Genomic DNA, 14,636 nt, shown 5'->3' with positions numbered 1-14,636 from the left:
GGCTTTTTTGTTGTTTTTGTTCTTTTTTTCTTCCATAGTTTTTCCCTGTCATTTACTGCCTAATATTTTTCTTCCCTTTCTCATATTCCAATTATAAAGTACCAGAATATTTGGAATAAGTAATAGTACTCCAATATTTTATGTCTATCTTTCAAAATAAGAGAATGTGCAATTTTTAAGATAAGCAAACAAAATTTTATTTGCTTTCAAGGATTAAGATGCTGATTCTGCCCCCAGTTCCAGTTCCAAAGATTAAAGGAATTGATCCAGATCTCTTCAAGGTAATTAATAAATTATTGATAACACTAATTAAATGGTACCTGAAGAATGTTATCTTGTGTAGAGAGCTTTTGCAAGATATATGTAACATATTCCATGTTTTGTACCACTTCTGGAGAAAATTTTTTTAAATACCATATCTCTTAACATTATGAGAATGTCATATATTTAAAACTTCTTCACTAATGTGTTTTTTTTAATTTTATGGTTCTGTTACTATTTCTCTATTGCAACCATAATTAGTCTCTAAATGGTTTTTTAATCATTTAATCATCATGAGTTCTTTTTCATAGATCTTCATCTTTTGTTTTCTAGGAAGGAAAATTAGAAGAGGTGAACACCATCTTAGCCATTCATGACAACTATAAACCTGAATTCTACAATGATGACTCTTGGGTTGAATTCATTGAGCTAGATATTGATGACCCCGATGAAAAGACTGAAGGATCAGATACAGACAGACTTCTAAGCAATGACCATCAGAAATCGCTTAATATCCTTGGGGCGAAGGACGATGACTCTGGACGTACCAGCTGTTATGAACCTGATATTCTAGAGACTGATTTCAATGCCAGTGAGGTGGGTGATGGTACCTCAGAGGTTGCTCAGCCACAAAGGTTAAAAGGGGAAGCAGATCTCTTGTGCCTTGACATGAAGAATCAAAATAACCCACCATGTAATGATGCTACCCCTGCTACTCAGGAGCCCAGTGTTATCCTAGCAGAGGAAAACAAACCAAGACCACTTATTGGTGGAACTGAATCAACTCATCAAGCTTCCCATACTCAGCTAAGCAATCCGAGTTCACTGGCAAACATCGACTTTTATGCCCAGGTAAGCGACATTACACCAGCAGGGAGTGTGGTCCTATCCCCGGGACAAAAGAATAAGGCAGGGATATCCCAGAGTGACATGCATCCAGATGTGGTCTCATTCTGCCAAGCAAACTTCATCATGGACAACGCCTACTTCTGTGAGGCAGATGCCAAAAAGTGCATCGCTGTGGCCCCTCACGTCGAAGTCGAATCACGTGTAGAGCCAAGATTTAACCAGGAAGACATTTACATCACCACAGAAAGCCTTACCACTACTGTTGGGAGGTCTGGGACAGAACGGGCTCCAAGTTCTGAGATACCTGTCCCAGACTATACTTCCATTCATATAGTACAATCTCCGCAGGGCCTCGTGCTCAATGCGACTGCCTTGCCCTTGCCTGACAAAGAGTTTCTCTCATCATGTGGCTATGTGAGCACAGACCACCTGAACAAAATCATGCCGTAGCCTTCCTTTGATTTCCCGTGAGCTAAATATTTAATAGCAAAGAGTTGGCTGGGGCATGAATGCTTAAACCAAAACAATGTTTAAATCTTTTTTGGCGGGAGGGTGGGGGGGTTGTGGATTCTAAATGCCTTTTCCTGAAATGTTGAAACATGATATTAAAAAAAAAAATTATAAGAATGCTTAATCAGATAGATATTCCTGTTGTGAATTGTAAATATTTTAAAGAATTGTCTCAAAGACTGTTTAATGGCAGTGATTGTCTTGTTATTGTGGGTGTTAATTTTGTGATGCTAAGCATTGAATGGCTGTGTTTTTTAATGTATAGTAAATCATGCTTTTTGAAAAAGCGAAAAATCAGGTGGCTTTTACAGTTCAGGAAAATCGAATGCAAATTATAGCACAGGTTAGTTTTTTTTAATAATTGGGAACTAAAATTATAGGTAAGAAGACAAAAATAGTTTGGATATGTAAAGTTTATTTTGACATAAAATTGATAAAGATATTTTTAATAATTTACACTACAAGCATGGCTATTTTATATTACACTACACACTGTGTACTGTAGTTCATGCAGACCCGTCTAAAGAATGTAGCAACTACAGTCTAAAGCTGATTTAATGCTTTGGTCAGTACACCTAAAGAAAAACAAATAAACAAATTAGTTTTTTAAAGGCCCTTTTTATACTTCCCAGAACTCCTTAAACAATTCTGAAGTGATTGTAATTACTTGCGTTATTGGAACATGCTCCTCTTACCTGAATTTTTAAACAAATATTTGTTTAGAAAACTTTAAAATGTTTGCACAGTTCAACTCACCTTGAACCAAAAAACAAACAACAAAAAAACCCCTTTCTTACCCAAATTTCAGTTCATGTCAGAGCACTACATACTAAGAGAAGTAGAAATTATAGCTCGTTCACATTGACCAGGACACTGAAGGACTGCAGTTGCAGAGGGACAGTTCTTTAGCGGACGCAGATTTTGAGAGGAAAGCCCTAGAGCCTCTGCAGCAGGATCTCCTCAGACAGGACTTAGTTTTCTTTCGTAGTTGCCTAAGAAGGGAAAAAGGCGCAAGAAGCATTTTGAAAGTTGAAGCAGGTGGAAATGAAATTAACCAAATAATAGAACGATAAAAGCAAGAACTAGGTTTTTGTTTCACAGCCAATAGGCAGACATATATTCATTATTTATAGTAACAAGAAACAGAAGAAACAAGACTGTAAATCCCCACAGATGATGCAAAATTTATTTAAACCAATATCAAAAACTATCTTCCTCACCAAACCTTGTATAGGATTTTTTTTTTTAAGTAGTAAAATAAGTTTCGTCATTTTTTATTTCCCCTCTGAGTGGACTAGCCTCAAAGCAGGTAGTCATAAAAAGGGGACTGAATAATTTATAAATTATTTTTCAGTCTCTTAATAACCTTAACATCATTCTTAGGAGCATCGTGATAGCTCCTCAAAAGGTTTATCAAAGAGAAGAACCTTATCTCAGTCACTGAAGAATGGTTCTCATTTTAAGTATTTTTTAAAAAGATTAATAAAATTTTAAAGTTAGCTTTAACTTAAATAGAATTTGCCATTTAGCTCAGACCTTTTTAGGAAACAAGCCTAATGGTTGGCAAATTTAAAGTCCCTCTTTCTTACAAGGACAGTGAAGAGCTAGAATTGGGTGTTTAAAGTTCAACATGTTACTTCGTAATAGATGTTCAATAGATTTTCTGCTACTTTGCTGCTATGGTTTTCTCTAATAGCTACGTAATTTAGTTTCATATAAAATTTCATCAATGTAGAACCTAATTCAACTTAAAACTGTGTGTTTGGGAAAACTATCGTACTATTTCACAATAGGCTGACAACATTTCTATAGCCAAAAATAGCTAAATACCTCAATCAGTCTCAGAATGTCATTTTGGTACTTTGCTGGCCACACAAGCCATTATTCACTAGTATGACTAGTTGTGTCCTGCAGTTTATATTTAACTTTCTTTATGTCTGTGGATTTTTTTCCTTCAAAGTTTAATAAATTTATTTTCTTGGATTCGTGATGGTCCGTTTCTCTTATCAAACACCCACCCACATGAAAAGCATCCTAACCAGACTGCAAACTGAGTTCCTGTCGTAAGGGGACCTGAGCACAATTGGTTTAAACATATCGGCAATGGGTATAAAGATTTTTGTTATGTGATAGAATATATAGATGCAGAGGAAGCAGCTCCCTACCTCTCTTTTTGAGGAAACAGGAGCCCAGCTCAAAAATATCCTGCTGGTTTGCCTGGACTGTGCCCTCTCAGGCTCTTAGCATCATGTTTTGGACGCGCTATAGTTTGCATGACGTGTGTGTGGGGTGGGGAGGTGGGGGGAAGAGCAGTGCTTGAGTCTTTAAGCTACATTTCTAGCTTGAGCACGTTGCCCAGAAGGAAGTGAAACATCTCTCTCTACCATTCACACATCAGCACACGTCAGTTTGTCAGACGAGCTACTTGTCATCATGGGAAGCAGGTGAGTCAGGCCTAGGAGGGAGGCCTGTTAGGTAGGTTGTGTAGGAGCCTGGGATAGTGGGGAGGACATGAAGCACAGCTTCCTCCACATGAGTCTCCAGGCGGGCTCCCTACTAAATCACAGCCTGATGCGCAGGCTCCAGTTTGAGAGGTGGGACTCTGTGGTGGCATCACAAAGGCCACTGAACATCTAGTTATTACGTTAGCAAGTTGAATGCAAACTGCCACGACTTTCATAATACTAGAGGGATTGCATTCAATACAGAAGAAAAATTCTCTACCTGCCGCCTTCAGCCTTTTTTGCCTCCATCACCTGAAAGAACCATGGGAAGAGTCTCAGGGTTTCCTACTTTCTTATTTGGAAACGTGCTTTGGAAAATCATGTTTCTTCTTTCACTAAGATATTGGAACATATACTGCTTTAACATTCACAAAACCAGTATAGGCTTACCATTTTAAGCATCAGATACTTATTTCTTACATGTGCTATACCAGCTTTATGACATTATAAGTTTATCCCATAAACTTATATGGGTGCTTCAAGGTATCAGGAGCGAATGGAGAAGGCCTGCTTACTTCTGCAGATTGAAAAAGCACAATCCTTTCTATTTCAGAAAATTAACGTCACAGCGAAGATGGCTACACATGTGTTCCTGGTTTAAATTTCTCTGTGGTTCTAAGATATTCTAACACTGAAATCTATTCTTGTGTTACAATATTTACTTATGTCTATAGTTTTATATCAAAATACTAAATGTCTTTTCATGTTCCCTGTTTAGGGTAAGAAATAGGGAAATTTCTTAAATTTATTGACATTTTAAAACTTCTCCAGTTAAATAGGGACATTACTTAAATAAGAAGTTACTTAAATCCAAACTCTTTAATCTGGAATTCAAGATCCCACATGATTTGCCCAACTGCCTTTGCAGGTTTGCAGGTTTAATATTTAAGGGCTGTGTGCAAAGGGCACAGCTTCTGAATAAGAATTTGAACTTTGGCAAACATTCAAGCTCTGTGCCCTTGGAAATCTAGTAAGTATATTATGTCAACTGTGTTACATAGGCAAAATTGCTCACGGTTAAAAATGACCTTTGACTGGTAAATTATATCTGCATGGGGAGAAACTCCAAATTCTTTGGACTTGAGTATGGTGACTCTTGTAATTGAGCATGTCCCTTATGGGGACACTGAAAGTATGCCTACGCCCCATTAGAGCCAATAGCTCTTGTTCCAACCCCATAGGCATAGCTTTCAGTGTCCTACATTGTCTTGAGTAGACTGGGACCAAGCATGGTCTGTGGTCATCTGGGGATGTTTATTTGAACAGAAGAAGATCCCCTTGCAGATGCAGCAAGAGACACTTGCCACTCCTTGAACCAAGTGTGTGCTCTCCCATCTCTATGTCCTTGCTCATGTCTCTCCCCACACCCGAAAATCTCCCCCTTACCAAGCCTGCCTGCTGAAATTCACCTCATCCTTAGTGGCCCAGCTCAAATGCCTCTTTCATGAAGCTCCTCCCACCCTGATTCTCCCCATCCTTAAGTGATTGATCCCTCTTCTGAGCCACTTTTAATGATTCACTCTGGTTGTTAGCTCCCCTAACAACTGCTTAGGATGTGTGTATCAGCATGCATTCTGGGGCATACCTGCTCCCTGAAATGTTCTTAAATGAGTGATTCTGTGCTGAAGTAAGTTTTGAAAACACTTCATTTATACCACCTATGCCTCTGGGAGAGAGCCAGAGTGCATATTGACATTTTAAAGCTTCTATAGTTAAAAAAAAAAAAATTGTTTAACATTATTTCCTAATCATTTAACAATGGAAAGTGTGGTAAAGAGGTTCTCATTACTATAGCTATAAATGCTTGGAAAAAAAGCTGCTCTAAGAAGACAAGCAGGAGCAGGCCTGCACAAAAAGTTACAATAAATTTCAGATGAATGTGAATCTAAACAAAGCATCTTAATGTGATGCCATTAAACTTACTTTCTCAATAAAACTTCTTAAAACATAAAAGACAAAGGGAAACAAAAGAAACAATAAACAAATAGGACTACATCAAACTAAAAAGGAAACCATCAACGAATGAAAAGACAAGCTTCTGACTGGGGAAAGATATTTGCCAATGATATGTTCAATAAGGGGTTAATATACAAAATATATAAGGAACTCAAATAACACCAAAAAAAATCCAATTAAAAAATGGGCAGAAGATCTGAATAGACATTTCTCCAAAGAGGACATACTGATGGCCAACGGACATATGAAAAGATGCCAAATTTCATGAATCATCAGAGAAATGCAAATTAAAACCACAATGAGATATCAATTCACACTTGTAAGAGTGACTGTCCTTAATATATCAACAAATAAGTGTTGGCAAGGATGTGGAGAAATAGGAAAACTTATGCACTATTGGGGGGATTATTAATTGGTGTAGCCACAATGGAAAACAGCTTTGAGGTTCCTCAAAAAATTAAAAGTAGAATTACTTTATGACCCAGCAATTCCACTTCTGGGTATTTATCCAAAGAAAACCAAAACACTAATTTGAAAAGATATATGTTCGCTACCCACTATTTACAACAGCCAAGATATGAAAGCAACCTAAGTACCCATCAATAGATGACTGCATAAAGAAAATGTGATACACACACATACACACACACACACACACACACACAGAAATATTACTCAGCCATAAAAAAATGAAATCTTACCATTTGCAACAACATGGATGGACCTAGAGAGTATTATGCTGAGTGAAATAAGTCAGACAGAGAAAGACAAATGCCATATGATTTCACTTCTATGTGGACTCTAAAAAAAAACAAAATAAATGAACACACAATACAACAGACTTATACATAAAGAAAACAAACATGATTGCCAGATGGAAGGCGGGCTGGGAGGGGATAGGTGAAAAGGTGAAAGGATTAAGAAGTACAAATTACCAGTTATAAAAACAGTCATAGGGGCGTGAAGTACAGCTTAGGGAATATAGTCAATAATATTGTGATAACTATGTATGGTGTCAGATGGGTACTAGACTTACTGGGTGATCACTTTATAAGTTATATAAATGTCTAATCGCTATGTTGTACATCTAAACCTAACAATATTATATGTCAAATGTAATTGAAAAAATTTTTAATTATAAACAATAAAATAAAAGGCAAAGCAGCTGTATGATTAAAATAACCACAGATTTTTCTCATCTCAACTCAGGTACATTAGTTTTTTTCATATATGAAATGACATTTTCTAAGGGCTTGGAGGTCATAGAGCATTCTTTGTCTTTCCTGTGACAATGACTTTCTATCTCCTTGCTGAAACAGACTTTGAATTTCCACCTCTCTTCAGCTGGAATACTGGAGGAGAATGATTAACACATGAGACTTAACAACAATTAACAAATTCTCAGTCTCATTGCACCTTGTTTTCTCTGAAGTGTAAGGCTTACAACACTGAGAAATGCTTAAATCACGCTTCATGAAAAGGAGCATATTTTACTCTGAAGCTACAGAATAATATGTATCCATTACTACCTGAACAAAAATAATTCAGTCCTTACTCTCTCTACTGAGTTAAAAAAAAAAATCACCCAGATGGAACTTTAAACGTAATAGATTTTTGCACAGTAGTCCCAGGAAGCAGTCATTGTAGGGATATATGGAAAAGCAATTTTCTATTGATTTTTTTAAAGAAGAATTTCTACATGATTGCTCTGTGGGCATTTAAGAGATGTTATCAGCATTTTCTGTAAGTGTGAAATAATTTGTCAAGAAATTTTATGCCTATTGGCTTTCCCAATAGTACTATAGTCAAAAATCAGAAGTGGGATGATTCTTGTTAGCTGTCCTTTAGATATCATGTGATAAAAATGATTTTCATAGGATTTTGCTTTTATAAAGCACTTTCATATGTATTTTTTTAAAACATAATATATCTGCATTGTAGGCAAGTCAGACATTACTTTCAACATTTTACAGAAGAGAAAATCAAGGTTCAGAAAACCCAAGAGATTCTCCCAAAACTAATTATCCAGTAAGTGATAGAGACTTTCTGACTAGTCCAGTATTCTGAAAACAATGAAGCTTGATTGGGGGAAAGATTCTGATCCTATTCACAGTGTAGAGAAAATGGAAAATTGTTTTTTAATATCCATGGATCCGAAGAATTATCTGCTAAAGCCAAAAGTTTCTTTTTCTGATAAACATAGCTAGTGGTGTGCTAGTAAGTGTTTAACAACCAATTCTTGGGAAGGGAGTGGGAGTGTCCAGATATATAGTATTTGCCAATTTCCATGATGTAAATACTCCTGATGTGGCTGATTTTAAGCTATCAATGTTTCATCACTAACCACAAAGTTAGGAGAGAATTTCATAAGACTGCATGAACAGCTCCTGCACATCACTGAGTCTACACAACCTTATATAATTCCATCTAATGGATGACAATTTTTCTAATAACTAGAAGGCATTTCTAGATAACATTTATGAAGCACTTATCATGCACCAGACACTGTTCTAAACACTTTACATACATGAATTTACTTTAATCCTCACAACAATCCAAGGTGGGAAATTCTGTGATTCTATTATTCCTAGTTTACTGATATGGAAACCAAGACACACATAGTTTAATTAACTTGACCAAACTCACCAGTTGCAAACACAAGCCCTCTCGCTCCGGAGATCATGCTATCCTACTTCTAAATAATAATTGTGCCAGATTAGATGTACTTAATGATAACAAACGTCAGCCAATTAGTTAGCCCTTACTAATAATCCAGGCAGACAGTTCACAATCGGTATTGCTAATCTTTACATAACACAGCATTATCTTCCCAGACCTTCAGGGACAACCATCTAGATTAATATCTTGGAAAAATAAAGATTGCCAAATGTCTGCTTCTGAGTCACTGTACAGCCATGATGATTTCATCTTGTGTCTCTCCCCTTTGCTCCAAGTTTGCTGCTAAACACTGAACAGAAATAGATCATAGACCTCCTTGAACTAGTGACACAGTGAATTGGGGTAAGTCAATTTCTTGATTCTCTCCTTATTTACCAAAACATCTCCAAACCAGGCTGTGCAGAAAGGTGGTGATCCGTGGTCTTATTCCAGCCACTTAGTGTAAGGGTTATAAGAGAAGAAGCAGACCCCAAGTATTCCTCCCTGCTTATAAACCCCATGCTTCCAACTGGTTCTCCCTCAGAAGTTGATCACGGGCCAGTAATACAAGAGACTGTGCAGACCACCTCAAGCCTGATCCATGTGTGGGCAACACCTCCCCAGGGAGGCCAGGTATGGGAGCTGTGCTGAGGGCTACTTTGCGGGCAGTGGAGGACCATGGATGCCTTACATGGCTGGGTCATGTAGGATAAAGCCAGCAGCCTATATTCCCAGGAGCCAGTGAGTGTCCATTGCTGGGCCTCAGTTTCCCCATTTGTTGAATGAGGGTCCTGGGTGGATAATTTAAAAGTATGCTGTTCAATCAATATGGTATCCACTAGCCACATGTGTCTTATAGGTGTAAAATACACACCAGAGTTCTAAAACTTAGTACAAAAACAGAAGAACATAAAATATCTCATTAAAATATTTTATTTGATTACATATTGAGATGATGACATTTTGGATATGCTAGGTTAAATAATATAATACATTAAAATTTTAAGTTATGATTAACTTGAGAAATTATGACATTATCAGGGAAATTTCATTTTTACCTGTAAAGGCTTGTGAACACACATGAAAAAAGGAAACCTTTAATAGGGATTTCTCTCATGGACACTCTCCAAGCCCTTGCCTCCCCCACCTCCCTTCCTGAGGCCCATCTTTCTCTCTGAGAATTCATCTTTCTTCAAACCATCGAAGTGTGATGACCTGTCCTTTAGAAAAACCTTGCCCTACTTCCACAAAGGGTAGTTTGTCTCATATCCCTTCTCCTACCCCAGATAATTGTAAGACAGTACAAGGTCAGTATTATCTTCCTTCACTGTTGAAAGGTAAAGACATTGAGTTTTAGGAAGTTCCTCAAAGTATAATAGAGGCAGGATTCTCCCTCAGTCTCCAAAGCCAGTCTTCTTTCTATGCAACATATCTTCCTGTCATGCCTCCCTGATCCTAGGAACAAATGTATCCACAGATAGTCATCTAGGAGCCAACACCAGAAAGAGGTTTTAAGAACAGTTACTGAGTACCAATGTGCATCAAGGATTTTCTAGATGAAGAGGATATGAATCTAGCATAGGCTCTGCCCTCAAGACTACTCTTGAGATACAGTCAAACAAGCAGACGGTCGTGATACAGTGATAAATCAATATTAGCATTATACACAGAGCATTACAAGAGCTCAAGGAGGGAAGTGATCTGCCTGGAGCATTTGAGAAAAGTTTCAGTAGGAAGCATGAAAAAAAAATAAAAGACAGCCAAATGTACTCACACTTCTGCCCATTGGAAGAATTTTCCTTCACTATTCTTTCTAGAACATTCCTGATTATGATTGTAAATGTGGTTGGTGCCAGCATGTCATGCAAAATCATTTGTACCAGACCTGAATCTTTCCCTCTTTAGCCAACTGATTATAAGGAACTGCTCATGAGACTACACATACAGATCAAGGGGGAGGAAGCAAAGCAGAAAGAGAAGTGGTAGAAGTCTGAACTCTGTTCATGGAAGTTACATGTGTATTCAGTGTCTGCTTGAACTCAGTCTCTTATACCACTTCCACCTGATGATGAATTGCTGCCGTACACTCCCAGCCTCTGGCGTGATGGGCTTGTTAACACATACTTCATGATTGGTCACTTAGTTGCATGGTCACTTGACATCCCATGGCCAGACATTCAGATTCTGCCAGGGTCCAGTTTCGACCCAGAAACTATTTCTCAAGGAATAGTTAGTGGCAGAAGAAGACAGGATTCGCTCCAAAGCTATAGGGATGTGCACTATGGTTCTCTTATCAGCACTATTCAGAAACTCCATGTAGCATCTCCATTGCCACAGAAATTTTGAGTATTACTGAACCTGTTGTGTTATAACTCCCAGCAGGCAGAGCTACTTGTATTATAGCCTGGACTTGTTGAAGTGTCTTTTCTTACTCTGGGCCCAGCTAAATCCAATAGTCTTATGGGTTACAAAAAAAAACTTCTCAGAGCAGCACATTCAAACATAATATATGCTGTTTCCAAAAATTTAAAAAAAAAATCTCTTCAAGTATTTTTAGTGCTCACAGTTCAAGGTACAATAACTATTTTTATACTTTGGAAGGATTTGTCTGATATATTCCAGACCACCGAAACCCCCCAAATCAGCATCTCTTATGTCCATCCGAACTAAGGAATAATGCAAAGTAATATGACACATGGAAGGGACAAAGGGCCTTTTCCCAACACACATTTTAGTCCTGAGACTGTTTTGGAGATTCTTAAAACCATGAATTACTGTTTGATCTCTTCATATATCTTTTACTTCCTTCCCTCTTATCTTACCTCATTGGATTGAGGCTGGGGATTTCCTTATAAGGCCAACAGGTCCTATTTTGTAGGGTGAGGTGAGCCAGCTAAAGCTGAGTTGGAGGATTATTATTGCTGTAGGTTAGGTTTCGTTTCAGGTGTTTCCTTTAAGTGCAGGCTGACTTAGGTTTAGATTTGTAAAATGGGCTGGGCCACTGAGGTGGCATCCATTTTGTGGGTCCCAACATATAAATCAACTTTATAAGAAGCAAAGGACTTCAGAGTCTTTGCTACACAGCCAAGAGTGACCCATCAGTAACTCTAAGTAACTCTTATTGTTCCACGGAGCCATTCATCTGGTGATCTCTACCCTCCAATTATCTCCCCCTATTCCTGTGGCTCTGACTCTCTTTCAATATTTTCCCTTTTACTTCCTGACTCAGCCCAATAGAGAAATTCTGATTCTGCTGAATAGTCTCAATCCTCGTAAAGCATCCCTATCAGGCTGAGCTCTCAAACAAGATCACCTCCAGAGGGCGTGACTTAAAGATTCTGGCCTGTTCCAAGATTTCTATTCTCAAGGAGAGTCGCAAGAACTCCCTGCAAAGACAGCAAGCCTGTCGACATTATCTTTTTACTTATGCAGTCTGAACAACTCTTACCTATGCTTCTATAACAGGCTCAAACCTATAAGAATTACCTCCACTCTAAAAGCTTCCCCATCATCCATAGGCAGAATTGGTAGCTTCCTCCTCTGTGGTCTTGGATTTTCACAATTTTTGAACTAGTTACATTTTGTGGTAATATAGTGGAAAGACAACTGGGAAAGATGGACAAGAGTATGGAAACATTACTGGTAGGCAAAATGAGCTCAAATTGAAATTTCCTGGAAGGTGCCTCTTGTGGTGTTTACCTCTAAAGACCTTGCTTGACGTATTGTTATTGACTGAGCCTCATAGTTCTCAATGCTCACAAAAGACAAGTCCGATTATACTGTTAAATTAATTAAATAAGGCCATTAGAGTGAGGTGACTCTAATGCCATGGTGGCTTATGTAAGCAAACCAAAATCTAAGCCTGTAAGGGCCTCAAGGTTAAGAAATGAAAACCTAAGGATGACCAATCACAAACAGCCAACTAGGCCTAAAGCTTTAGCCAATCAATAATTTCCTTGCTTTGCTTTTGCTTTTTCTCTCTAAAAGTCTCTCTCCATGTCCTATTGATACAGCTCTCCTAACCACTTCTGATTTGGCACTGCCCAATAGAATTGATTTCTGCTTAAATAAACTTTTAAAATTTTTAATATGCCTCATTTTATCTTTTAACATCAAAGTAGTCTAAGAAGTTAATTGATTGTCTAAAATCATTATATCCCAGTAAGATACATTTCTGAGTGGTTCTCAAATGGATTCAACTGAAAGGTGACATTTAATAATCCTTAGTTCCATTATGCTACTATTCTCTGACTAGCAGTCCTATTAAGTCTAAAATAATGGACTATTTCCTATTAGATCAGTATCAGAAATATAACTCATTGACTTGTAAATGAATCATTATAATGAATTTATTTTTAATAAATAAGGTATCTTCGCTAGAGTCAGAAAATCCGTGAATATCATAGGAGAGGAAAAAGTTTTCTTTTCTACCCTTCTAGGTTCTGTGGCTGGTCTAAAAATTAAATTGACATAAAACAGATTAACAGAGAAAAAACAATTTTAATATGATTTTAGGAGCCCCACAAAAGGCAGCCAGAAGATTTAGGTTTATGTACCATCCTAAGCTAAGGAAAGTGATAGGAGTCTAAGGCTCCAAAGGGGAGGAGGGCAATGTATAGGAAGTTAAAAAGAGAAAATGAATGTTTGGTAAACAAAGTTGCCCTGCCAAGTAGATAAGTCTCTCAGGTGAAGTTATCTCTGATGAAGCTCTCCTCCTGGTATAGGCCTTCTTTCTAATGTAAAGTACACTTATAAAATGGTAACTTCTACTCTGTTTTCAGAGCCTTTTTCTATGTCTGCATTTTCTCAAAATAATCAGCTCAAAATAATTCTTATGCCAAAGAGGCATATTTTGGGGTGGCACATTCTGCTGCCCTTCAATATTTTACTTCCTTTAATAGAGAAAGAGGAACAAAATGAAGAACAGAATGTATTTTCCTAAAAACAACCATTTCAATAGTGCGACAAAATTAGGTGGACTTCTCATTAGTGTGTTGTATCCATTTATTGTGATTGAATATTCAAATAATTTAACATAATGTAATTGTATTAAATTATTTGTGTTTTATAATTTGGTTGAAAAATAGCATGGAGTCTCAAGTCGAGTTCTCTAGGAAGCAGACTCTGAGCAGAGTTTAACATTCAGACTACTTATCAGGGAGTGCCCTTGTGAGCAACATCTGTGACAGGAAGGAGAAGGAAGCAGGAGTGGGCAAAACAAGAAGTCAAGATGCAATGCAGGCCCAAGAAAGCCTCGGCTGACCCCACAGAGAGTTATGGATTTGGAACGGCCCTTCAAAATTATCCCAAATCATCCCAAGATGTCTAAACCTTCATACTCCGGCCTCAATTATGCGGCAGTAGAAACTGCTACAGCCATTCTAGAGAGCAATTGAGCACCATTTAGTGGAACCGAGTAAACACATACCCCGTGACCTGCCAGTCTTATTTGTTTGTATGTGCTTCCGAGAAACCCTTGAAAAGGTTTATAGGGGAAAATGACGTAGCAAGGAATTGGAGTCTGTGTGTTGTCCATCACCAAAAGGCTGCATAAACAGAATGGGTGAATTCATAAGACAGCCTGTTTTGTGGTCAGAAACAATGAACTAGATGATGATGATAACAACATAGCAAACATTTAATGAACAACTAGGTAATGATAATATACTAACAAACGATTATTGAAGTTTACGAGGCCTTTTATTTACCTACATCATCTTTATTCAACCCTATGTTATCTCCATTATAGTATTCCTAAATGTGGAAACTAAGGTATGGAGAAGTGAAGTGATTTGCTCAAAATCACATAGCTCAAAAGTGGCAGAACCAGAGTTTAAAGGCTAACCAATCCCCTAAGCATAGATCTTTGAGATAGAACGTTGAGTGGAAAAGAACAAA

At 37.6% G+C, this 14,636-nt stretch overlaps 1 protein-coding gene across 7 annotated transcripts in view; it reads left to right on the top strand.

Annotated features, from left to right (window-relative positions):
* GHR (growth hormone receptor) overlaps window positions 1-2,869 on the top strand; it is a 216,543-nt gene extending 213,674 nt beyond the window's left edge. For all 7 annotated transcript variants that reach the window (XM_039842562.1, XM_039842560.1, XM_039842563.1 and 4 more), the window contains 2 exons: window positions 212-281; window positions 595-2,869. In XM_039842562.1, coding sequence (XP_039698496.1) covers window positions 212-281; window positions 595-1,560 — 1,036 coding nt within the window. In that variant the 3' untranslated portion in view covers window positions 1,561-2,869. The remainder of the gene's footprint in view (window positions 1-211; window positions 282-594) is intronic.
* Window positions 2,870-14,636: the final 11,767 nt, after the last annotated feature.

Source organism: Pteropus medius, unplaced genomic scaffold (assembly GCF_902729225.1).
Source record: "Pteropus medius unplaced genomic scaffold, Ma_sr-lr_union100, whole genome shotgun sequence".
Classification (NCBI taxonomy): domain Eukaryota; kingdom Metazoa; phylum Chordata; class Mammalia; order Chiroptera; family Pteropodidae; genus Pteropus; species Pteropus medius.
This window is presented reverse-complemented; position numbering and strand designations above follow the sequence as displayed.